This window comes from Aptenodytes forsteri, unplaced genomic scaffold (assembly GCF_000699145.1).
Source record: "Aptenodytes forsteri isolate BGI_AS27 unplaced genomic scaffold, ASM69914v1 Scaffold492, whole genome shotgun sequence".
In the NCBI taxonomy this organism is placed as follows: domain Eukaryota; kingdom Metazoa; phylum Chordata; class Aves; order Sphenisciformes; family Spheniscidae; genus Aptenodytes; species Aptenodytes forsteri.
The window spans coordinates 875,936-901,983 of record NW_008794172.1 but is presented as its reverse complement, the minus strand read 5'-3'; the positions used below and the strand labels follow the sequence as shown (position 1 = coordinate 901,983).

The following is a 26,048-nucleotide window of genomic DNA, read 5'->3' as shown; positions in this document are numbered from 1 at the left end:
AAGCTGCTGATGCTACACCTGAGGGAGGGAACAGACTGAAACCTTTAGCAAGAGCAGATGAACACAGTTCTCCGTGTTTGCCAAACCTATACTCACGCACGGCCAGGACCCATGCTCTCCACACCGATGGACATGGACTGAGGGGCGGGAGGCTGGCTGAGAGACACACTTGGGTAACCACAGCCAAGTCTGAACAAGGTGGTTTGGCTGCTCCAAACTCTGGAACTGAACCCCCTACATCACGATGCTCATTTAGCACCAACCTCTCTCCTACAAAGAAATACAAATCCCACTCTTCACTGCTCTGAATTAACCTGATTTGCTTTGTATTATGCCTACTGCTATCCATTCTTTCCAGCTATGGCCTGGTCTTGGGACATATTCTAGGGAGAGTAGCTTCCAGTTCCAAATCAGGCCTAAAACTGAGCCTAAAATACTGGTTTATGCAGGAAAACAGCTCCACTGAAACCATAATTCCTGCATCAACCCATGATGTTGGGACCCTACTTTGACTCCAGTTACAAGCTTCTCCTTTTGGGCAAAGTCTATGTTTGCTCACATTAGAAGAGCTGACTAGCTTAAAAAAAGGTAAGCTAATCTAAACGTTCATGTCAAATGTTTAGATGAATGTCAAATGTCAAACTACATTACTGAAAAGCAAATAGAAAGGTAAAATATTTCAGAACAGTGATGTTACAGTAAAAGGAGTTAACAGCACAACGCGGGGTATAGCTCAGACAGCTACTGAGCTCCAGCAGACCTCCGATATGCATGCCTGCAATCTTGGCAGCACTCAGAGTGCTTCCTCCACCCCAGAAAAACCCAGCCTGCTGAAAGAATGCATACTTTCTGAAAAAGCATGAAACAAATCTTCCTCATTTGGGACTGATAGGCAGAGCACATGGAACAATCTGTGCTTCTTTTTCCCCACCAGTAAGACACATGCTAAATTCCTCCTCCTTTCCAGGAAGGCTGAACCACCCACACCTTCAGAATTCCTGATAGGTGACTCTTCTTCCACAGCCAGAAAATCCCATCTGCTCCTCCCAGGACAGCTGTATCTGACACCCCCGAGAGTGGCTTTTTTAAGCCTCCCCCCCCCCCCCCCCCGCCCCTCTTCTAAAAAGGGAACACCTACCATTGGAAACATCCTGATTTCGCATTCAGAAGCGAAAAGGAATGTTAACAGTATGTTCTTTTGAACAACTACAGGTGCTTTCCTCTCCACTGTGATAACAAAAATCCAACCAACCCAAAATAATTTCAGCAGATTACTTGCAGCCTGAAATATTGCCTTAAACTTGCTTTTCAGGCCCTAAGCTTGAATGGATTTTCCCTTAGAGAACATATATTAAAGTTTTACAACTTTGAAACATATGTTTAGGGAAAATATGACTTCAGTAAGAGCTTCAGTTCCGCAGCTCCCCAGCAAGTGCCCTGCACCGGTCTGCACGGCACCAGTGATCCACTGCTATTGCTCAGCTGGGTTTCTCTGTTTGCTTGCCATTTCAGTGACATGCATCTCCCCTTGACACATTTCCAGACAATTTTTTAAATCACCCTTTAGAGATAGCCTTGCAATGTGAAAAGCCACCTCTTGGCTGGACTACAGCCTCCAGTTCACACTTGTTCCAGGTGCTCTGTGAGTGGTATCCGTAAGTGCAGTTTGTGGTTATTAACACAAGACAGGTATCTCCAGAAAAACATGCTTTCTTATCTTAGCCCATCCCTTTGGGTAAAAAAAGAAAACACAGAGCCTGCCAAGAAGAAAAGGCGTTCGGAACTGTTCATCGGCTATTGTTCAGAAATGTACCACGCAGCACTGCAGTCCAAAGAAGCAAGACTTTGAAAATCCACTAATTCACAAGCAATTGCTGATCAGAAACGCCACATATGGAGTTAGAGTACTGCTTACTCTCTGCTCTTCTTGGGCTGCTAGCAACAATGCCAGGCAGGGTTTGCAGAGCTCCTTTTTTCACACTGATGCAATGGCGTAGTACAGTGACAGCAGGATGAGGAAACACCAGCCAGTCAGCAAGAAGTTCTCAAGTGACTGGTATGAAGATTTCTAGGCTGGATGCCAGGAAAAACAGAAGCACCGTCCAGCAGCCATTTTCAGCAGTGGCCCCCCCACGGGCTCCCTCGGCACAAGATGGCTACACCTCTGAATCCCTGGGTGAAGCTCGACTCACTTGAGCTACAAAGACCCAGGCACTCTGGGACACTCTGGTCTGCACCCCACAGGCTACCAACAGAGAGGGCAAAAGGACAAAGTTTTCCTTCCCCAGAAGCAGGGGAAAAGTGCAAAAAGGCTGATTTTCTTTCTTACTTTTTTTTTTTTTGAAGGCACTGGCTTCCTTTTTCACTTACAGAACTACTTTTAAAAAGTGCTTTCAACATCTTCCTCTCATTTAAGCAAGACAGAATATTCCTTGTGAACTTCATGGGACTTCACTTTCTTCTCCTGACCTACCAGGAAAGAAACTACCTTAAGAGATGGCAGCAACCAGAACTGTCCAGAGGAGAGGTATAGATATACTCTCCTATGCTTTAGGCTGAAGAGAACCCTAGGCGAGCAAAACCCATTCCCACGTTGCTCCTTTGATCCCACCGCAGTGCACTAACCAGAGAATCTGAAGTGGAACAACGAGCGCTCTTAAATACGGATTAGAGAAAGCTCTTGAACACTTTCCATACTTGGGTGCAGAGAAAGCGATGAGCACTCTAGTGAGTAATTCCTTCTTGTTTACTGGCTGTCTGCATACACAGGAGCTTAAGAATCACAGGAAAGGGGCTACAAAAGCATTAGCCGATAAGCAAGACCAGCAAGAAACGGCTACTATTCCACAGCACCCCAAAGGGCAGACAGGCAAAGCTCAATGCAAGGTCTTAAGAAGATAAGCAAGACCACATGAAGGAAAATGCAGTCAGTAGCTATTGCACACTAAGGAGAACTAACATTAGAACCAGGCAACAGACCATGGGATAGAACAAAAAAGTCCTACTGAAAGCCACAAGCACGCTCATCTATCTAGTACAGCCTTGCCATCCCACTGTTCACAAAGCTTTAGTCTAACTTATTTTTAAGCAGAGGTCAGTTACTCTCCACAATTGCTCAACAACGTTTACACATACAATCAGGAGAGAGTGGTGTATCACTAGAAACAAGACTGAAATCTCTGACCCTTTTAGAGACTTTCTGTGGTCAGAGCACATCTGCTGTAGGACATTTAGACGTTTAAGTAGATTTGTGGTACTCCAGGCTGATTGTGGTTCAGCATTATCCACTACCCCGATTTTATAGCCTTAGCTTTCCTGTGTAACAGTCAATACAATTTTCTAGAAGATGGCATTTCTGCATAGTCCAGGTGACATCAATTTTCTTGCTATGAAGAGCTTTGAAGTTTCTGCATGTTCCAGTAACTCACCAGTGCAAGCGAAGAGCATGGAGAAAAGCAGACAGCCCCTCCATGACCAGGAGAATTGCTACTGTCAGGGTAGCGAAAGCAGCAAATATGAAGAAGAGGCCAAAGCCTCCACCCAGACTCCTCACACTGAGGCCAATGTGGATCACCATGGTCCAGAGCACCTCCGAGAGCTCTGCCAGGAGAAAGGGGAGAAGAGGGCTCATTTCAGAACATTCAGCAGGAATGGAAGGTTGTTACAGTTTACTTATAAAGCAAAAACTAAAGTTAAGCAAACTCCCACTACAATGAGGTGGGAAACTTAAGAGGGGCAACAGCTTTTGCAGCCAAGTACATCAGGACATTGCCTCCAACTGTTGCACAGTGCAGGGCAGAGTCCTTGCTCAGCAGCTCTTTGCTTTATTCAGTGCTTTCAACTCCATCCCTCCATTCTAGATCCGGACAGCTTTTAGCAGAGTGCTATGCAAGTAGACACTGGTGTTTAGACTTAATTAGTCCCAGCTAATGCACACACAGCTCTGTCCTTCTCCAGCAGAGCTTGACAGCTGAGCTCCAGGGAGGCTACTTGCATTCCTGCCTTTCACCTACTGCCCGCCCAGGGTGATCAGACACACGGATCCAAACCTCCATTCCATAAGGAATACTCACGTGCATGGGCTAAGCTGAGAGCCCAGAGCCTCAAGTAGGATGCAGTGTTTGAAATGCACCCCAGGCAATATTCAATGGTGTGGATAGCCTGGTACACCACAGTATCGCCAAAGTCAAACTGCAAAGAGAGCACAGAAAATTAAGAGAGCTGCGAGCCTCGCAAGCAGCAAGGGTTGGTTGATTGGGGAAAACGAGCACACTACCTGGTACTATTACCAAGGACATTTTGTTTGAAGTTGGACACTGATACTGTCTTCTCCTGGTTTAGCATGTCAGTTTTATAAAGGAAAAATGAATTCTCTTGTCTTGCTAGGTTTTGTAGAACAACAGTTCACTGCTGCAGCTTGAATATTATTGTTTTCACATTCTATCATATGAAAGTAAGATATTTCAAATTCAGCCATGGACTTTGCCAGGAAAAGACTGTTCAGCAACAACATGGTATTCATATGAATTCACTGGTAAATTGCATGTACCTCTATGAAAAAGAAGACAGTATTCCAGTCGATACTGCGTATGTACCTTTGCTACAGGACCAACAAGAACATTTTGCAAGATGCGAACTTGCCCTTTTTGAAAGCAAAAATAATGCACAAAGCAATCTTGAGAAAGCCACATCTGTGCACCATTCATTGGCAAAGTCTCTGTGTCTTGGTAATTTTTTGAAATAATAAAAGAAGAACTTATAAGGAAGCCTGCCATGTAGGACAGTTTCTTATTTTGCAGCTTGGGAAAGCATTCCTTCCATTTTGGATTTAATCCATGCTTCAGAAACTGCTCATATTTAAGTTAAGTGAACGTGATGTTTTAAATACTTCAAGTGACTAATGCTCTAAGCATGCACAGAAATCTATTTATATTCTTATTTCTCCCCTAGTATATCCAGGGCAATAAATATTTCAAACAATTAAGTTAATTAGCTGTCAAAAGCCTCATTCTTTCTCCACAGAATGTGGACTGCAAAGTTCTTTAATAAAGCCCGCCCCAGTGAACAGTACCACCTCCCAATACACATTGCAAGTCAGTGTGCAGTAAATGGAATGTGATAAATATTTAAACAATGACAATTTACAGCCATGTGCAACTGCTGGAGAGAGTTACCACTATGCTAGGGAGTGGGAGAATCAGCAGGATCGCTATGGCACAGTACTTGTAGTTTTACACATTTTTCACAGGTTTAGCGATGTATAGAATTAACAGGTACACCAGCACGCTGTTTCTGCGCCACCCTCAATTCTAGATGGACCTATGCATAATAGATGTCTAAGCAAAACCACTTTACAACAGCATCATTACTGTGAAGCTACTCTAATTTCATGGCGTTTATATTTTTTTGGTAATAAAATCGGTTACCTGATAGCGCTGAAACCTACAACCAGTCCTGCATGAGTATTCCTAAAAAACCATTTCTTTAATACTCATACTTGTTACAAGTGTTTATGAATGAGCAGTTTCTCAGAACAGAGCTTCTCTTTTACAGAAAGATACTGGTTAGGTAAGCTGTTGAACTGTATCAAACTGGACTGGTTTTGCCGTATTCACTGACTGGCAACAATCAGCATCGCCCTTAAAATGGCAGATAGTTTGGGAAAAAATATCTTTGAACAGTTTGTTGCAGTGCAGAATTACCAAAGACACAACATAAGGCAAATGAAGTTTAAAAGCAAAAACTTCTCCGTTTCAGACTTCCAGCTTAATAGCTTTCCAGGTAAACTAAGAAAGATCTGCAGACAGGGGATAAGACAAACAAGCTGTATAGATGAAGTAATTAAAGGTCTGTTAATGGGCATGTACGCATGAAGAATTAAAAATGGCCTGTAACATGTAAATAGCTAAGTCTTTTGGAAAACAAGATGTCATGACATAACATGTTTAATTCAGCATGTGTTTTACACCGATGGGAAATGGTCCAGATACACATGAACGCAAAGCTGGCTGTAGTCTTACCACCTCATCCTCTGTAGGCTTGAAAACATAAGTTTACGTTTAGTGCGGTGTCTCGATCACAACATTAATCACGAACACATTCAATACTTCCCTCCTAAACATGACACAGTAAAGCAGTAACACATCACGTGCACTACAGAGGCAAGATACCACTGGAGAATTGTTAAGAGGCATCAGAATACTCCCAAACTACGTGAGATCGACTCCTTTTTCTTCTCTACCAGAGGTAAGGCAAAGCAATTAATATTACCCCCAACAGTCAAAATTAATATATAAGCAAGATTTCACTGCTGCAGAAATACAGCCCTAGGATTTTGGCTGACACTGCAGAAGCAAGGTAGCACAAATGCACTGCACTTCAGCCAGAGCGTAAGCTGCATATGCCATCTGGGAGTACTGTGCAACTCTCACTGTGTGGCCCGTAAGATGATGGTTTTTTTAATGGGGACACAGAGCCACATTTCCCTTTATATGCAAATTACACTGCTTTTTCTGGAGTCTTGGGAATGACCAAGAGATAGCAGTTTTCATACAGACTATGAAAACACTTCACCGAAAATGTTGCTATTTAGTTTTAAACAGCTTAGAAATCAGTAAAGGCAGTCAAAACGCTAGCACGTTCTGCTACCAAGTGCGTTGCCCTGAAAGCAAGGATGGTCAGGTGCTTACCTCTTCCCCCTCCTCGGAATGGGTAGATAACTGGTCATGTTGAATGATCTCGGCATCCTCCTCAGTTGGTCCATTGCCCACCCGGATGCCACCAAAGTTGTGCGTTCCCTAACACATACAGAAAAAGAAAGACCGAAGTGTTGTTTGTGTTTTACTGCAAAAGCGCATGTTTCTTACGACTCCACGTGCAGCAGCAGTTCACAGAAGAAAACAAAATATTAAGTATTAAGGCCCAGGTTAAGCCAGCTGTACAATTCTATTTCCCAGCTTGGATGGGAAAGATGCTGATTCCTGCTAGGGCTGGGAAAAAAAAGTCTGTCTGAATGAATAATTGATACATTTCTACAAAGTAATTGCAACCCTAAGTAAAATAAAAGGCACATCTCAGGAGGACATTTGCTGGCACTGACATGCAACAGACCAACGTTTTGCCCAGCAGCTGTTGGACAAGCACTGAAACACCACTGCTGTTGTAAATGGAACAAGTCACATAGTGGCAACTCAAAGCAGAATGGACTGACACAAATATACATACACACACTTGCTCCCCACCAGCATCAGGCATACAAACCACAGGTGGGAAATCAGACTTTCCCTTACTTGGAAATTCTACGTTGTGCAAACAGTCCCTTTTATAGACATTTGTTTTGACATTCAACATCTGACCCTCCATTGCACTCCAAACAAAAAAGAATAATCTACAAACTGAGTTGAAACTTTGACAGAGTCAGGAGTTCCTCTCATTTGACAACTCTAATCATTGCACAGTTAACATTTGATTTATGGCAGGCTTCCTCCTCCATACTGTCCTACCACCAAGAACGGATGCGTAAACCTGTTGATCATCTTCAGTTAGAGCTTTTATGCATCGTAAATGCATATTGGACAACGAAGGTGTAACTTGCGCATCACTATCTTTGGATTTCTGTTCAGCAAGCAGCTCTGAGCACTGTACAGCAGGATTTCTATCTCCCTCCAGATGCTCCAAAGACAGAAAATGCTTGTGACTGGTCTGAGGGACTATAAATTAAGACCTGTGAGTCTGACCCATCTAGAGAGTCAAACTGAAATGCCACAAATGGAAAGAAAAGCCTTGCGTTCAGCTTTAGCACTGGACTGGGGTCATCTATGACATGGAATGTGAATGGGCTAAGACTTCAGAAGTTTCGGGATGACTATGCAAACCAAGGAGGCTTATGATCCCATGACCTGTCCGCTTTCACAGCGCATCGCTCTGGCGTACCAGGGGAATGGCTGCTCGATGTTCTTTTAACTCATTTGTTCTTAGAAGCCTGCTTTTATTTCAGGCTGAACTATAAATTTGCCCCAAATGCCAGATGTGAATTAAAGATTTTGTGAGTTTTCTAAAAACAAATTGGGTAGACGTTTATGCTCTGAAAATAGAAATAAAATGACCCCCCCCCCATCTGTAAGTAAGACAATGCTTTTACTAGGATTTTCAGCATCTCTGAAACATTACAAGTTACCAATGACTAGTATCGGTATTCTATTTATGTATTTCTAGCCTATGTGAATTTGCATTTTTGCAGCTTTTCCCTCGCACTTGACTTGTATCTGTTCTCTGTAAACTATCCAATCCAAACACGGCTCCAAAAGCTCTAATCGTTTACTTTATACTTCTAACCACACCTCATACAAAGACCTTCCCTCACAGCTTCTTGTATTGAGATGCACTTAATATGCTGGATGGATTATGCACAAAAGATCCATTTTAATTTCTGACATTTCCGTGAGGCTATTTAAAATGTCATGATAGAAACGCTGGCCAACAGCCAAAAAGTGCCTCAAAGTGCCTTTGACGTGTGGAAGTGCACAATGCGCTTCACATAGTCTGTGAGATCTAAGCTTCCTAGTTAGGCAGCATTCACAACTAAAAACAAGTTGAAATATGCAGTACTGGGGAAGGGACAAAAGCCAGAAAAGCTTTAGCAGTAAAGGGCCGTCTATAGGTTTAGACACAAATAAGTAGAAAAAACCACTACTGAGAGGCTTATTTGTGCACAACCATTTTGTAATAGTTTCAAGTCTGTCATCAACAAGGGTACAGGTGTCAAAAATCCAGTAATTACTGAAATGAAGTTGTTGGGAGGCCATCACATAAACATGATGTTTGGGAACACCTAATGCAAACAGAAATGCTTCACTGAGAAGAATCCTAATCTATCTTAAACAAATACGCAAGAAAAGGAAAAAAGGGGAACTTAACCTGGGGGGATGTGGTAGCAAGGTATTCTTGTGCTGCTCTGCAGGTTTTGATTTCAGGAGCACTCCTGCAAAGAAGTGTCTCTGCATTCTGTGCACACATAACTATTATCCTTCAGCCTGGTAGTCCTTCCAGAATGTATCAATTTTGCTGAACTTTGCTCTTTCCAAGAGAAAGTGTTTTTCACCCTAAAGGTGCAGTTGTCATTCCCTTATGAAATTCAGATACATTCCATGCTCTCTTGATAATTAGATAGAAAGCCAACTCCCATCTTTAAATCCATCAGGTGATTTTTAAATCCACTCACTGTTGCAGCCGCTGCTGCCTCTAGTGCCTGCTCGTTCGGGACTGTGCTGACTTGGGCCTCCACGGGTTGCCCTTCCTGATAGTGAATGGAAGAAAAGAAAGGGAGGAGGAAGAAAACAAAAAGAGAAAGGGAGACGAATGGAGGGGACATGGGAGGATGAAAGATGGTCAGAGAAGGGAGAGGGAGTGTCTTTAACTGAACTGATCTTTGACTCACTTAACATCCTAAAAGCTGTCTGCCATACATGCAGGGAGAATTTTCAAGTATCCTCAGTGCACGTGTGCCAGGTTCCTGCATTTTATATAAAGATACTTTACAGTATAGTTGGAAACCTAGAGAGTACCCCAGAAGACAACCTCTCACAAAATGACTGCGACAAAATGACTGCGTAAGTCTTTTTTTTTTTTTTTTTTTTTTTTTTTTTTTTTTTTTTTTTTTTTTTTTTTTTTTTTTTTTTTTTTTTTTTTTTTTTTTTTTTTTTTTTCCTTTTAATTGTTATTGTTAAAGCAGTTTGGATGGTAAAAAAAGATGGCTGATAAGCCTGCCAGCCAATCAAGCTTACACCTCTGCTTTTACATTGTCAGCCTAGTGAAGGCACAGAAGTGCATCCAGCAACTAGTAAGACAGCATTCCTAAACCAGCTGACAAAGCCCAAGCCAGATACATTGTTTTTATCATTACCAATATACAGGGTTTTTAAAAGCAGATTTGATGCTGGATCCAGATCTGAGAAGCAGGCAGGCAATACTTTGTCTCCAGTAAAACCCACCTTTATGCCTAGGAATATGCAAAAACGTTTTACAGGTCACAATGCAGTGTGAACCTACGTATCCAAGATCAAGATGGAGAACATAGCTTTTCAACCGTAATTAGTTTTCATATTGAAAATATAAGAGGTAGTCACCCACCAAGTGCTTTCTCCTCAAATACTGATGGCGAAGGACCAGGGGTTTAGCTACCAGCATCCATGGCACACACAGTAACGCCACCACCACTAGGAAACACTGGAGCCCTTGCTGTAAAAGAAACAAGTCTCAGATGATTTAGTGGCAGTCCATGCTCAAACACACACAAGAAACCTAGCAAGAGGTCTTATGCAACACTGAATGACTGAATTCCCAGAGTATGTGGATGCTTCACTCTCTCTCTCTTTCTGGAATAGCAAGATGTGCTGTACTTAATGGCTGCTTGCAGCTGCACCATCTGATTGTACACAGCATGTAAGGCTGATACGGGTTTAGATTAAGGAAAAATCCGAAAGATTCTGCAGGGAATGACAGTTCGGCAGACGTCTGATAGTGCTGGGATGAAATGGCATTAGTGCCTTAGCTAAGCTTAGAGGCACCACACTGCAGATGCAGGACAATATTCCTTATTGCTTTCCACTATTAGTCTGGATCCAAATGTTCTGGAGCCACAGTTGACTTAGGTTCAGACTGATATAAATTCCCGGTATAGGGATCGTTCCTTCCTTCTTCAACATTACATAGTGTCAGGCTTTGGAAATGATGCCACATTTCCTCTATCACAGAGAAAAATAGTTTCACACTTGATTTCACAATTATTATAAGGTCAATAAAAGACTAATATCATGAAGCATCTCTGATCCTATTCTAGCAAGAACACGCACCTGCCCTTTATAAAGCATCTTATTACTGGTATCACTGTAGGAGAACAGAAACATGTTGATAAAATGTATTAAAAGGCTTGGTGCATCCTTTGACGTGTGAGCATCGTAGGCTGTCCACTTGTAGAAAATGAGAATAACAAGGTATCCAAACAGCGATGACATGAAAATAATTTCTGGAATGAATCCAAGGTATATGTTCAGTGGCTTCTTAAAATAGCTACAGAAAAAAAAAAAAGGAGAGTTTAAAATTACATTTGGTTAGCATTAGGCAGATGTAGGGCAGAAACTTTTAATGAGAATGTGAAGAGCATCTTTGGAACAAAACTGTAGGGGCTCAGCATTTCAACAATAGCTGGGACTTAAACACTGTAACTACTTGACGTGCATAGTTCTACATACGCAGACAGAAACAACTGTATTGCACCCTTCAATCAGAAGTTAAAGTCTTGACAGGCTCCTGCATCTTAAACTAATACACACATTACACCCAAAGAAGTTCCCCCCCACCCGCACCAAGAAAAACAGAGCAAAGCGCTTACATATGGTTAAGAAGACTCAATGTGACACCAAAGAGCATGTGGATAATGCCAAGAATCACAGACATTTTCATTTTAAACGAATTGAGGAAGGCCAGCTTATTGCTGGCAATATTCCAAATCTGTGAAAAACAACACTGAGTCAGCCAAACACTGAGTAAAAGAAAAACAGAGGAGAATGAAAATGTTCACTTTGAACTAAACAGTATTAACCATCCAGGAAGTATTAGGCTGTAAGAGTAGGGTTTTTTTGAAGATGTGTTTGTCACACGGGTATCTTTTGGGGAAATGAGCAGACAACCTTTTCTGCTAGGAACACTGTCTTACAGCAACTGATCCCACCATCAGAGCAGGAATCAAACCTTGCTTGTTTTTATGGTAGGCAAAAGTTGCAGGAAAAAGGTGGCTGTATCCTTGACAGAAAAAAAATATGATTATCCATTTAAATGAACAATTACACATAGTTTTCATTTTCTGCACTTCCTCTTTCATGTGGAACACACGCAAGTTTCGTATCAAATATTCTAAGCAGCGTGAGGAGCAGTGTTATTGATGTAGGCAGATACAAAATGACAGGATTACTTGGAATCTTACATTTCCAAGACTGACTGAAAAAAGAGATAACTTTCCCCAAGGTAAAAAAGTAACTTCATAAAGCGATTTGCAAGTCTAACCAGATTTGATTAAAACGCTGCAGGTTAGAAAGGGCGAGAAAGAAGCCTTTAATGGACCTGACAAGAAGTCTCTCTATCCTGAATCTAGCATCTCAATAGGAACTGAATTAATTTTATCGTTCAGGAGTATTTCCAACATTGATAAAGAGTTTGCTAAGGGAATGGCTGGGGCGTGGAAACCTTTCACAGTGAACTGGACAGGCACTTTTCTTTCTGTTGACACAGAGGATGTTCTTAAAGGACAGCAAAGGAAGGAAAAGCTCTTACCGGGTCAATGCCAAAGGGGTAGGGTCCACCAAACACCCCTGGAATGGCAGGGTTCAGCTGAAGCAGAGGAGTATTCTCAAGCAAGGCATCTCTGTTTGGGTATAGGTAGATTATACAAACATTAACACAAGCAACGCTGTCCTCTTTCTGTAAAAACTAACAACATTCTTCCCTTGTGAGAGCAAGGAATATCTCACATTGAGAGAACTTTAAGGCTTCTGCGTGGTCCTAGGGATTTTTCCGAATGAATAATAAATGTGTCTCGTGACCTGTTACTCAGTGTCACAAGGAAGAAAGATGCAGGGGACAGGAATCTTACTATGTCTATGAGGAGAAAGGTGCTAAACAGCATCTTTACAAGTTTTCTGGGGAAAAAAAAAAAGAAGCTGGTTTGAAACTTGATAGATATGACATTTACACCCCTCTTCCAATTCTACTTGAGCCTGAGTTCAGAAGTTTTTGTTTTCCTGAGTTGGGAGGACAATGGGGAAAGATAAGCCAACTGCTTATCACTGTCACTCTTTATCTAGTTACCAACTATTTACTCACGACCAATTGCCTTTTGAGAACATCGGTCGGACACTCCATGATGAACCGAACATATTAAGAGACTTGGAGAAGCAGTCATTGTAGATGAGGCCTGTGTAAGTGGAGAATAGTCCCATCAGCAGAATGATGTATCGACCACTAAAAATCATGTTGAACATCTAGTAAAAAAACCACAGAAAACAAAAAAACCCAAAAAGGAACAAATAAAGTCCATGAGAACAAGGAAGGTCTCTCATAAAGACGAAACAGTAAAATCAGTTAGTTGCAGGACAAACAATATCGGCCATACGGACTAAAAGCCCAATGTCTCTATTTCCCCATGGCAGGGATTAAGGGTGCAAGAGATAGCACTGCAGAACAGAAACTGAATACAGAGGATAAACAGGCAGCGTGACTGTCCACAGAGAATCTGGGATTAGCTGAAGAGGATAAATCGCACTCCACGCACTGATGCAAGCCCCCAGCTGGCAGCATTAGTTTGGAACTAGGCAGTGCAGACCCTGTTCAGCTTTCTCCATGCTCTGTCAGTGTATCTCACCTCTGGTTCACCTCCTGTCAACCTAAGCCCTGAGCAAGCAAAACCCACCTAGATCAGCAAATAGGAAAAATCTTGAAGATACGATATACATGTACAGAAATTAAGAGTTTTGCAGTGACTGAACCCCTTTATGATCCAGCCAAGTTTTGGGTGATTTGCTTACAACAGCTTACCTACTACACTTGATAAACAATTTCCTTCAAACAACTAAAAGTAATAATTTCCTATAAACATCTGAAAGGAAAACTAAAGGAACTCACTACTGTTATGAAATGATGCTACTCTGTCTGTGGTCTACAAGCTTCTCACTCTGTCTGTGTGCTTCACAAATTTCAAATGTAAGGAGAAATGGGCATTCTCAACTCAAGGGGGGAAGGATGTGAGTAAACCAAGCTGCAACTCTTTGTTTTAAATGCAAAGCTCAGCATGACCTGCACTGTACCTCATTGTCACTCTTCTGTGACAGAATACGACTTTCCCTGAGCACCATCCAGACAGCAATCAGAGTCATCAGGATTCCATGGCCAAAATCTCCAAACATCACAGCAAACAGAAACGGGAAGGTAATGATCGTATATGGTGCTGTAAGAGAAAAGATAACACTCCTAGGGCACTGTATTTGAGTAAGCCCAGATTTACCACAGTATAATTTATGCAATTTAGCAATATAATTCCCAAGGTTCTCCTCTGCTTCTGAAAGGTGTTAAGTACTCTAGTAGAAATTTTCACACAGGACAGACAATACAGAGAAACACCATGACTAAAAAATTGAGATAGATGTCTTGAACTTATATAAGTATGATTTTACCTGGATTTATTTCCCGGTATGTTCCAATGCCATAAGCATCAACAATGTTTTGAAAGCCAGAAGTAAACTTGTTAGTTTTGTTGTATGTTGGTGGGGTCTGATTGGTTTGCATCCTATTTAAAATAGATGGGACAGTGGATCCACTGTGCTCCTGTTTAAAAAAAAAAAGATTAGAAAACCCACCCTCAGAGCACTGGAGGACAGAGTACAACACCACTTTCTCGTTAGCATTTGGAAAACTACAAGCTTGCATTTTTCTAGTGTGCTTGCATGATGAGAAATATACTCGAGCAGCTGAGGAAGGTTGCCAAGTTTCCACTGCTCTCCACTTTGTATAGCAGGAGGAGAAGCACTTGCAGTACGGATGAACATTGTCTGATTAGGACAGACAAGAACACTCATGCAAGAGTTTGTTTTTTTTAAAACAGCAAATGAAAGGACTTCAAGACACCCAACTCTGTTATCTGTCTATCTGAGCAGATGGCGAGCTTGCTAATGTCCTGGATAGCTCCTTTCAATAAGTTTCACTATATATCCAAACAGCAGGACTACAAAGCACAGCCAGCTCTGTACAACTAAATGTACCAAAGGACTCAAACACAGGAAAATGCCTTACCATTACAGCACTTTCCTGAACTTAAAGCTTTACACAACGTATTTGTTACAGTTTATCTATAAGCCATGGTTCCTGCATGTTAAATAAACTGCCCTCTGTGAGGACTCATTCAAACAGCCCGAAGGGATGGTTTTCAGAGACTCGCAGTTTGGAAAAATCAATTAATCCATGCTGTGTTTGCTGACAGTCGCTAGTCTGCTTGAACAGCAGCAGACAGGAGCAGGACAGCAGTTACTCACAGTGCCTCTCCTGAGAGCAAACTGGATAGAATCGAGGTCAGCAACAGGACACCAGACTTCAGCAATCAAGCACTTCTGTGTCACATCGATATTGCACAGATTCAGGGTATGGTAGATGGCCTTCATCTTGCGTACTTTGATGAACCAGACACGGATATTTTTAGCAGCTGCCTGCAAAACCCTTTGGCGATGATCCTCTGTTTGGTTCAGCACCTTTCAAAGAGAAGTAGGATAAAGATGAGGCAAAATCGTTGACCAAAACTCAAAGCATACAGAAGTGCACAGTGAAATCGGGCTAACCAACAAGACAAGCCTTACCCACCAGAGGACGGATGGATGAGCCCTCTCCCCCATCCCATGCACAAGACTGCCACATGCCTGCAATATATGCTTTAGTCTCCATATTAATTAGTTCTGCTAAAAGGTTTTAAGGCTTCTTTCCAGGGATACTTTTTGACTACTTTCCTTCTCCAACTCCAAGGTCAGTGGATATTTCAAACCACGAACTGTTCAGAGATCACAGAGAACATTTTTTCCTCCACCCAGGTTAAAAGAGCAGAGAAGAGTTCTACAAGTGAGGTGTACATTGCCTTAAGAAAACACACAAAGATTACAATGAAGGACTTTTTTACTGAAGGGAAAAGGAGAAAGTGTTTTCTACTGAGGGTGTTTTCCAGCTGGAACATATCTAACTCATGCCAAGTCAGACTTCCAGACTGGAAAGTCTTAGACTCAAGGGAAAGGGAGGACACAGGGCACACGCAGCTTTGAATCCTACTAGTTAAATTGCTTCTGAGTTCTTCTCTACTTTAAAATTGCTAAACAGCTGTACTACACAACTCCCAGCTTGAGACAGTTTCTGTATCAAATAAGCAGTCCAAATTCAACCGTTTTTCCTTTTTAGTTTCTGAACCTTTTCTTATTTTTTGTCTCAAATCCCTTAAATTTTTCTGCATGTAACATACTGCCTTTCTTCCTTGAAGCAAGCATCAAATGTTTCACAGCTGGCACCCAGTAGATTTGTGTGCTGATTACTTTTTACCAACACTCAGGCTGCTGCACAAGAGATTAGTTGTAAAGCAGAAGCTCTTCAGGACAGCCCAATGTGAAAATATGAAGGTAGAAAAAAAAATAGCTAAGTTAAAGTTAGCATTGTTATCTCAACTTGGAAATAAGTTTAAGTGTTTTCAAAGTTCTTGCAGATGAAGCAGGCAATTATACAAGCATGCTTTCAGAGTTGGAAAACATGGTATCTCCTTACACATGCATATTCGTCTCTGCTCCCTGGCATGATGTTCTCTATCGATGCTGTACTTACATGTATATAATTAACTGCTTAGCCCTCCAGAAAGAGGAAACCACTCCACCATCCTAAACCCTGACAAAGAAAACAACTGAGCAGACAGTCTCCAAACACCTTTCTTGCACTGATGAGCTGCTGGTCTCAAGCTACCTGGAGCTGAAAATATGGCCATCTAATAGGGCCAAAAATTCTCCTGTTTTGATAGGATCCAAAGATGTTTTCAACTATATTATTAAAGAAAAAAGGGCATTGACCCCAGTTATTTTACCATCTGAAGATCATCAATTCTGGTATTGACACCAGAAGCCATTTCCTTCCGCTCCTGCGGTGTTTCTGGGCAGGGGTAGAGGGAGGCACGGAATCTGAAAGACATGCAAGCCACCTTAGTAACAAAGATGGAAAGAAGATAAACCAAGTCAGGGAAATAGATGGCTGAACACAGAAATAAAGCAACAAGCGCCTTAAGAGAAGTTTCTGATCAGCAAAGACTGCCAAAACGGAAACTGAATGCTTAAGAAAATGGAAGTGGGAGAAAATCCTCTGTTCCCTGTACTGACAGTGTCTCAAAGGCACTGTCACGAAGTTGATTAGCCATCCCAGTTCAGGGTGCTCCTATCATGCCAACGCAGCTGCTGCTAGAAGCAGTCACTGTTGGTCCTCCCTGTGAGAGTATCACCCGCTGACATCCCACTAGGTCTGTCCGAGAGTTCAACACTTGAACTCCCCTGTTTTCAGGCATTCTCTAGCAAAGTAGTCATCTGCTTTGAGCATTACGAGCTTGGGGAGTGGCTAGTTTGACTGCAAAATACGTTTCAGCTACTTATGATACGTTTTATCAAAACATGTACTCCTGCAGTCATTGTGAAATAAGGATTTGAAAAACATTGATATTAACTCATGTCAATGTGTTTCACATATTTGAGAGAGCTGCCCAGCTGTAAGACTTTCATACCCTTCACATATCTTCTTGACTCTGTTCTTCAGCTGGTCACCTTGGAAAAAGATGATAAACACAGACTTGTGCACATAATCCCCCTAGAAGAGAAGAAAGAGTACACTGTAATAGCTCAGCTATCTACAGAAATTAGCATTATAGCAAATTACAACAGAGTCCTACTTTTCCTTCCTCTGAATCTGTACATATAGAGCTCATATCTGCACAGCAAGTCAAAAATGTACCTTAACGACACTGAAACGGTCACAAGGAAAGCAATTTTCTTAGCCTCAGTATAGAATACCCCTACTGTACTTGTGTTTACTGAAGCAAAATGTTCTAGATTATCTATTATCTATTCTATGTAATACAATAAACAGGAAAACCTGGGAAGATCTCCAAAAGAAGAGAGATGCAATGAAATATTTATCAGCACTTAACTGCAGTCAGCTCACCTACACAATCAAGCAAAAAGCTAAAGAGTGAATGAAAATAAGATGAAGCAGACTTTAACAACTTTGACTCTCCAGGGAGGCCAGCGGCACATTCTTTGCACAGCTGTTTTCATGCTGGTAGCCAGGTCCCCTTTCCTGCATTTGTTGACAAGTTATTGTTCTACCTTACTTAGGAAATTTTAACGTAATGTTTCAAGAATAATTACATTAGGTGTAACCTCAATTTAAGGAAGTGTTGCACAATAAGAACAAAGTCTCTCCTAGTAGACAGATAATTCAGCAGGTCAACTACCAGCAGTCAGTGGGACAAGAGAACAAGTCAGCCTTACAGGAGAAACAAAGAGGCAGTTACCGAGTTTCAACTCTTTTGTCTTTGTTCCAGTGCAGCCTACATACAGCTTTTCTTTTTACTGCTTAAGAGCAAGAGTTCCCGAAGTTTGGGCATTGTCTGTTGATTCGAGCAAAGAGGACACTGAATGTAAAAACAGGCCCAATCACAACATTTACTATTTATATTTGTAATAAAGCCAAAAATTCTCAGGTGGATGTTTAAATTATTGGTTAGCAAATTAAGAAAAACGAAAGGTCCAAGTTCAGAGTGAATGAGCTACAGATGTTATGCTGCTAATGTCCAGAAGAGCCTCTTTCAAGGAGGATCACTACTTATTCGGAATTGCATACAGGAGTTGCACTTGTAGTTTGTGCCAGGGAAGCAACTGTGCCCTGCTGCAGTCCAAATTTTGAGTTGTTTTCCCCCCTTTCAACAGCATTCACCATCCATCCTGCTATTTTTGTTTTAATAAAACGGGAAAACATTTGTCACTAAAGCCTCAGAGGCTGCACGTAGGTACTGTGAAGGGACACAACACAAACGTTTGACTGCACGGAGCTCATTAAGGGATAAAGACTTAGATCTATAAGAAAATCCTTTTACACATCTGAGACTTGTGCTGCTGTAAACAATAGTTCCTTTTACCGTTACAGGATCCTCCAGGGGGTTTTCAATTTCTGCTTGACGCAGGAATACATTCCCTCGGCACACTCGCCACAGCATGCGCTCAAACATGGGGATTCGCTCACGGTTGATCACACCAGCCACAAACCTGTGAAGGGGACAGCATAAATGTCATTCTGCACCTAAAAGAATACATAGCCTAACGCCCAAAACACTGATGGCAACTGGAGTTTAGCATCAGATTGAAAGCTACAAAAATCTTATTTTGAAATTAGCTCTTTAAGCAAAATGGAAGGTCCTCTAAATACATAGAGATAAAAGCACAACAAAAACAACTGCACTACAGCAAAAGCTATGCCTTTTAACAGAATGAAATCATCTAATAAATAAATCACTGGCCTATGCCTTTTAACAGAATGAAATCATCTATTAAAAAAATAAATAAATCACTGGTTAAAGGAGAAACAAATGCATTTAGACATACAGTTTCTATGCCTGCTAGTCTTCATTTCAATAGGTTCCTGGTACGTTACATGACAAGGATTATAGCAGTCACAGCTACCATTGACTATGTTCTAGGCATGTGCTTCAGAAGACCTCACTGGTTCAAACCCCTGCGTCCAAATAAAGAATTACACACATACAAAGACAGCCTGGAAGCAGCTAATGAAGAGGATATAGAACTATACAGATTTTTCAGAGTATTATGTGCCCACAGTAGTTACTAGTTTCAACAAAGCTGTGAGAGCTCAGAATGTCTGAAAAAGGAACCAGAACAGATTTACAAGAAACAAACCAGTAAAATTTTCTTGTGCAGAGAGAGATGTGTGAAGCACAAATATGAACTGGGAAGTTAATCTACGCAGGACAAAACCAGAGACCAACAGCTAGTTCTAGATCAGCCTTCATCTGCTTGATGTGCCAGTCCGGAAAGTTCCACAACTGTGCTCAAATCGTTGCGGATGCCACAGGATGAACGTAAACCAGCAACCCTAACACAGGACAGAAGAAAGCACAAATTGCCATTACCCGAGTCGTAGCGGGGCACCTCTTCCCATCTCGCTTGGTTCCAGGAGCGAAGAGGATTCCTCCAACAGGTCTGGATCCGCCATCTGCTGATGATGCAATTCAGCCTGAATTCACAAATCAATTAATATCTAATGAAACTAGTTAGTGGCATGCAGGGAACGAGGAACCAGGAGATAGTTTGGGGAGACAAAAAAAGAAAAAGAAAAAAAAAGAAAATAAAAAGAAAGAACAAACATAAGACAGCAGAAAGAGGAACGAGATGATAGAAAGGACAGCAAGAATCACACAAGGAAGGAGAAAAACAAGAGGAAAAGTGGAATGGCTCAGCAAAGCTTCTATACAAGAAAGATCTGAAGACTGCTGCAACAGAACAAAGGGGCTGTGGGATATATAAGTCTGAAGAAAGGCAGAATTAAAAAAAATTTACCGAGTTTTAAATACAAGTGATGTTCCCAAGAACCATTTTTTAATGGCACAAAACAGACTGACACACCTTACTCTCATCTTTCCCTAGACCTTAAACGGAGAAAAATGTGAAGGTAGATGCCGATTCCCTCTTACACTCCTTGTGCATTTTCTGCATATTAAAGATGCAAAAGGTGTTTCTAAGAGGTGCCTGGGAAATTGTACTTGCATGTAAAGTAGCCTGGGAGTCTTGTTACACGCAACAGGAAGAACGAGGCGCAGGTAAGTCTTCCACAGACAGTTTAACTGACCTTAGGGCAGCCTGCAACTTCACAAGGTCGGAACCCTACAACCAGTTATGCAAGACCTGCATACCCTATACCTGTCAGCCTCCTGCCACACTCCAAAGCAAAGGCAACACCTCATTCACTTCGGAATTACGTGACGATAGTTTGATTGATTCCATGTTACTTGCCACATCAGCGTAGATACAGGGTCAGAATCAGTAACAAAACCTGGAAGTGCTGGATGGTAATTTCCTTTACTGGCTTTACAAAGTTCTCCCTCCACACACAATACTTCCAGCTTAAAAACATGCTTGCTGATTAAATCTATTAATTATTCAAGATATTTATCCTTATTCACAATATTTATTATTGCCAGACACATAAGATGCATTGCCTAGGGCAGTCTGACGATGTTGCTCATTTTTTGACTAGCTAGGCATTAAAATAGGATGTGGATTTCTACTGTCCTTCATGGCAACTAATTTGCAGGCTAAAATTCTTGGGAATATAGCTTGTAAGCGTCAGCAATTCAAGTCAGGAAGGATGCTCAAATCACATCCTCTTGCGCACCATCTCCATACTTCGTTCAACCCCGTTGTCACAGTTATTTCTACCTCTGCAGCTTATATAATGAAATGTCAAAAATTACAGTTGCCTAGCACAGAGGGCCAAATTCTACCCTCTGTGGTATACAGGAGGTCTTCCCCACAGAGCTACCAAGGGAACCTGCTAAAATACACTTGAAGGTAGAGTTTGACCCTAGAACATGTAAAATGCACGCACACATACAGCGCAGCCTTGCAAAAGTATATAGCAAGTTTAATGACTCAGCCATAGTTTCTTTATTTGTGCAATAGTTGCATCATAATTTTAGTGAAAAACTCTACGACGTTTTACTTGCATGTCAAATAAAAGTATTTACCATACACAAGAAAAGTTTTTGCAAGGCTGACATCAAATGCAGCTCAATTGCTTGTACACACACTTGCTTTAGCTTACAGATGTTACAAAAGTAAGGGAGCCCTTAGTTTAGTTTGGAAAGCCAACATGAAGAATTTCTGATCCTTTCAACTTTAAGGCAACTTGTTGCACTATCAAAAACTGAATGAAAATTTTGCTTCATAGAGAACATGACCAAAATAAAGTTTGGTACCCCAAAACAAAACATACAGACCAAACATACCAGTGATTATTTGATATCTAGATTTCAGGATGTTGAAAAACAATAAGATAAAGTTACAATTTTAAGAGGCTTGTATTGTATTTATCGGTAATCAAGACAGTCTCTGTGATAATTTTTGTGAGGCGCACCACATTTTAGCATATGAAACATAAAAAAAGAAGGATAGCACATGTGAAAACTTTGGATCCGCCTCACTTGAGAGAGTAATTCTTATAAATGTTTAATATTACCTCTGACCCTTTTGGGCTACGCGTCCTTTATTCAGGACATTGTATAAAACAGAGACAAGTCCTGCTTAGAGGGGTTGAAATTACAAAACAAAACATCTTAGAATATGACCCTTTTGGGCTACGCGTCCTTTATTCAGGACATTGTATAAAACAGAGACAAGTCCTGCTTAGAGGGGTTGAATTTACAAAACAAAGCATCTTAGAATCAATTTGGATTAGACCAGTTTTACTAAACAAGAACTTTCTTACACAAGTATTATTTGCATAACAAAACCCTACGTTCTTTAAACTCATCTCTCAACTACTTTGATTTGATGATCACACCCTTTCTAGAAAGGAAACAGCATAGCAACATCAGCTCTGGTTCTGGAAGGATAACTAAAGCAGTGTTGTAAGACTTAACAGAAATAAAAAATTGAGAGACTATGTGGAAATGAACGAGCTATCCAGCTACAATGCAAAAAAACCCCAAGACTCTAGGAAATTTACTTTGAATAAGAGTTTTCACCAGCAGCAAGTGAAATAGCATAGTTATTGTGAAGTATTTTCTACTACATCAGATCGTTCAGGGTTGGAAAAACCCAAGCATTTGCACGTCAGTAATCAGAACGCGGACCTTTCATTATTAAACATCTTTAAAGTGCTTACTGTTCACCCAGATCAGCACCTTTAATCTCAAGGCCTGAAAAAAGAGCTTCATTTTCCCTGCTCTTGATTATAGTTCTGCTCTGTAACGGCTCTGGATCGCTACACACAGTGCCATACAATTCAAGCCCCTTCCAGTTCACGAACAAAACAAAAATCAGTTTTCACAACAACTAAAAAGGGTTCATTTCACCATCTAACTTATTAATCCAGAGTCCAGACAGAAATGACAGATGCAAAACAAACAGAAAAAAGCAGATGGCGAGAAGAGTTAGAGGAAAGAGAGACAGGGGACTGCATGCCATTAACCATTACTTTTCCAGTCTTCTTTTATGCTCACACTCTAGGCAAAACTTTCAGAGAAATCTCTCCAGCTCATACTGTTCTTCATAAGCAAAGACAAGAAGACTGAGAAAAGGAGCATAATCATCAACATGGTATGTTGAAACAAGAAATGGCTACTTTGACTAGAATGGTCACATGAAGAACAAGTGCAGAAATTTTGCCATCCTCCCTTCCCCAGTGCACAAACTCCGGAGGGCAGAGCAAATGCCAAGTATAAAGGACTTTGGATAGCAAGCCATTTCTTGTGCAACTTATTACTATGAATAATACATTCGTAATTACAAGTTATTGAAGTCTTCAAGTGTTGAAGGTACTGGGCAAATGACAGCATGAAGAAATGAAGCGTTCACTACTTTGGAATAATAAGCAGACTGCACAAGGCTCTGAAGTCCTGGATTAGCCAGGATCTCTCACGCACAGCTGTTTGCTGGTTACAGTGTGAACTGAAACAGTTTTAAATTTTCAACACTTATGTTTTACTGAACTTCACACGAGCTGTTCAGTTTGCTTTTACATATAGCAGTACATTTTATTTGTTGTGTTTTGTTATTACAGGAAACAGTTACCAAACAGGAGCAGGAACACATCTAAACTTTCCGTGGCCAGTTCATTTAAGTCTGACATGAGTTCCATCTCGTGGGTAGAGTCACCTGACGTAGACCGTTTCAGTAGAAAATTGATTTTGATCTTTAAATTTAGTACGATCATACTGTACTTGAAGAAAAGAAGCAGGCAGCTCTCGCCAGAGAGGACAGTAATTAATAAAAAAGCGCACAGCACTAGCTGTACTTGGTTATACTCAATACTTAGAACAGGCAGGCAGTGGCACCTTAATGCAGCCAAGTAGTAGATTATCAGGTTAACGCTGTTTGTCCAAGGAGACCCAGCAACTTGTAAGTGAACATTCAACACTCAAAGACGAGTTTTTTTGTACCGAAACCAACCCCACGACCAATCAACCGATCACACTAGCAGCAGTATCTATGTCAGCAGTGACCAAGACTTGTGTTGGTATGGGAACAACCTTAATGCCTGAACAGGCAGCATCCTGCGCCAACAAAACAAAAACCAAACCGTTAGATAAACGGTCTGAAGTTTGCAGGAGCCCAGCTCTACTTGATCACAGCCTTTGTAAAGGCCAGAAGCCATACCTGCTAAGACCTCTTTGATCAAATCCTTGGACTAGAGGAAACCGGACATGTACTCAGCAAAAACATGTCCTTACTGTTCTAAAAAACATACAGGAGCTCTTTGAGAAAACTCCCTAGACTTTGAGATACTTCAGCTTTACAACGAAGGACAACTACTTCTCCCATGTGGGCTTTATGTCTGCATCATGAATGACATCAGAGTAGCTCTTCTCCAGTCTAGTGGAAGAGTTGCCAGTTTCTGGCCTAGCTGGTATTTGACAAAATGTTGAAGATTTTACATGGCAGCTTTGCTCCAGAACTTACCTCTGAAAACTTTAGGGTTTGAGCAAAGGCTCGATTAAATAAATAAATAATCTATTACTTCAGTGGACTTTGTCCTATGACCCTAATGAGTAATCTCCATATAACATTTCAAAGGCTGAAGAGAAATTAAGCTTGATTGTAATTCCTCTGTGTAAGCGAGGCATGACTGTTTATCTGCATACGTACCAAAGAGACTCTTACACTGCTTACAGTGTTCACTGTAGCACAAAATTTTTGGTCTGTTGATGTGCTTTAAAAACTACTAGCATCTTAAATTATTTTACATGATTTTTAGACAAACCATTGCTTAACTAAAAAAAAAAACAAACAAGCCCAAAACCAACATCATAAGAGGTAAATCATGGGTAGCTATGCGTACTGCATGAAAAATGGAAAATAATTTGAGAAGCTTTCTTAAACAAAGCGTAAAAATGACCCTGCTGTCCAAAACAGCAACTAAAAGTATATTTGAGAATAAAGATGGTAATCTGTGGGAGAAGAACCAGCTGCCCAAGTGTTAACCCGCCCCCAGTATTCTGACCTCATCAAAAAATTGCTGAGTTTTACGCAGTATAAATTTTAACTCTGTCAGCTCCAAGAAGTTTCTCTTCAGAGCTTCCTGGTTTGTGTTGATTTCTTTAAGCTCATTTTCAATTTTCTCAAAGTTTGCCTGCAAGATGGGAAAAGAAGAAGAAAGAAAAAGGACTTAAAGCAATTCCATAAATAAGTGCTGTTAAGTCTATTAAAACAAGAAAGTAGGCAAGATGCTTTACATTTCCACACAATTTGCATACAATTACAGACGCGTCTCTGGCCTGCTGTGGCACACAGATCCAGATTTGTGACATTCTCTTCAGGCAACTTGAAACTTTTCGTACTTGGCCAGTCTTTTACAGACTGGATTTACACAGTGTTCTTCAAATAGTTAAAAACCCTTATAAACTTTATGGCAAACCCACCACAAACCATGCAGTTCCAACAGTTTTTGACTCATTTAAATGGGTGAAATGTCTTTTAAGTACTTTCACTTCTAACTGTATTTGGATAAATGCACAAACAAAACAAACCAAAATCAACCTGATGTGAGCGTGTCAAGTGCCAGCTGGGGACTATGGTTAATGTACCTTTGCCGCTAAATTCAATGGGTATCTACCAACGGAGATAGCTTCCCCTGTTTCCATCTAGAGTCAAATACTACTTGGGTATTAACACACATCATTACCTCCAAGTCAATCATGTCACGTGGAAAAGGCACCTCCGGGTTTTCACCAGTGTCCATGATAGGAATATTTGCTTTTTTAATCTCCTTCTCAACAAACCCTGGAGAGACAACACTGTTAATGTTAACTGAAGAAATACTTCAGTGTCAAACTGTCACCGTAACCTCCACCTAGCCCGATTAGCAGCTGTGAGTTCTTCCACCTCCTACTCCAAGATCCTCTGACTTGGTTAAAGTTATCTGTCAAGCAGGAAGCGGATCCCGGAGGCAGTCTGACTGGCTGACAGACAGAAGAAAGGCAGCCTTCGCTGCTCCAAAGTCAGAGCTTTGTTTTCTGACGCTGCCTTGCATGTGTGGCTTGGGTTGGATTTTTCTGGAAAAGCTACAGAGTTAGAGCCGTATCAAAATCCAGAGAGAAACGTACTTAGCTTTCGGTCCATTTCTTCACACCTCCTGACTTCATTAACGAATTTTCGCTGGAACACGTTCACGTCCGGGTTCAGCTGCAGAGAGAGGCACGTTTCCTC

General features: G+C 41.1%; 1 protein-coding gene across 2 annotated transcripts in view; it reads right to left on the bottom strand.

Annotated features, from left to right (window-relative positions):
* Window positions 1-26,023, bottom strand: part of ATP6V0A1 (ATPase H+ transporting V0 subunit a1) — a 30,484-nt gene extending 4,461 nt beyond the window's left edge. Inside the window, exons 1-18 of one of the 2 annotated variants that reach the window (XM_009282800.2) lie at window positions 25,946-26,023; window positions 25,525-25,622; window positions 24,844-24,972; window positions 19,754-19,857; window positions 18,746-18,872; window positions 17,333-17,415; window positions 16,649-16,742; window positions 15,078-15,290; window positions 14,223-14,373; window positions 13,857-13,996; window positions 12,877-13,034; window positions 12,328-12,418; window positions 11,390-11,508; window positions 10,851-11,067; window positions 10,129-10,236; window positions 6,690-6,797; window positions 4,074-4,191; window positions 3,429-3,600 (exon numbers count right to left, since the gene is read on the bottom strand). In XM_009282800.2, coding sequence (XP_009281075.1) covers window positions 3,429-3,600; window positions 4,074-4,191; window positions 6,690-6,797; window positions 10,129-10,236; window positions 10,851-11,067; window positions 11,390-11,508; window positions 12,328-12,418; window positions 12,877-13,034; window positions 13,857-13,996; window positions 14,223-14,373; window positions 15,078-15,290; window positions 16,649-16,742; window positions 17,333-17,415; window positions 18,746-18,872; window positions 19,754-19,857; window positions 24,844-24,972; window positions 25,525-25,622; window positions 25,946-25,961 — 2,246 coding nt within the window. In that variant the 5' untranslated portion in view covers window positions 25,962-26,023. The remainder of the gene's footprint in view (window positions 1-3,428; window positions 3,601-4,073; window positions 4,192-6,689; window positions 6,798-10,128; window positions 10,237-10,850; window positions 11,068-11,389; window positions 11,509-12,327; window positions 12,419-12,876; window positions 13,035-13,856; window positions 13,997-14,222; window positions 14,374-15,077; window positions 15,291-16,648; window positions 16,743-17,332; window positions 17,416-18,745; window positions 18,873-19,753; window positions 19,858-24,843; window positions 24,973-25,524; window positions 25,623-25,945) is intronic. The other variant, XM_009282807.2, reaches the window with a different exon arrangement.
* Window positions 26,024-26,048: the final 25 nt, after the last annotated feature.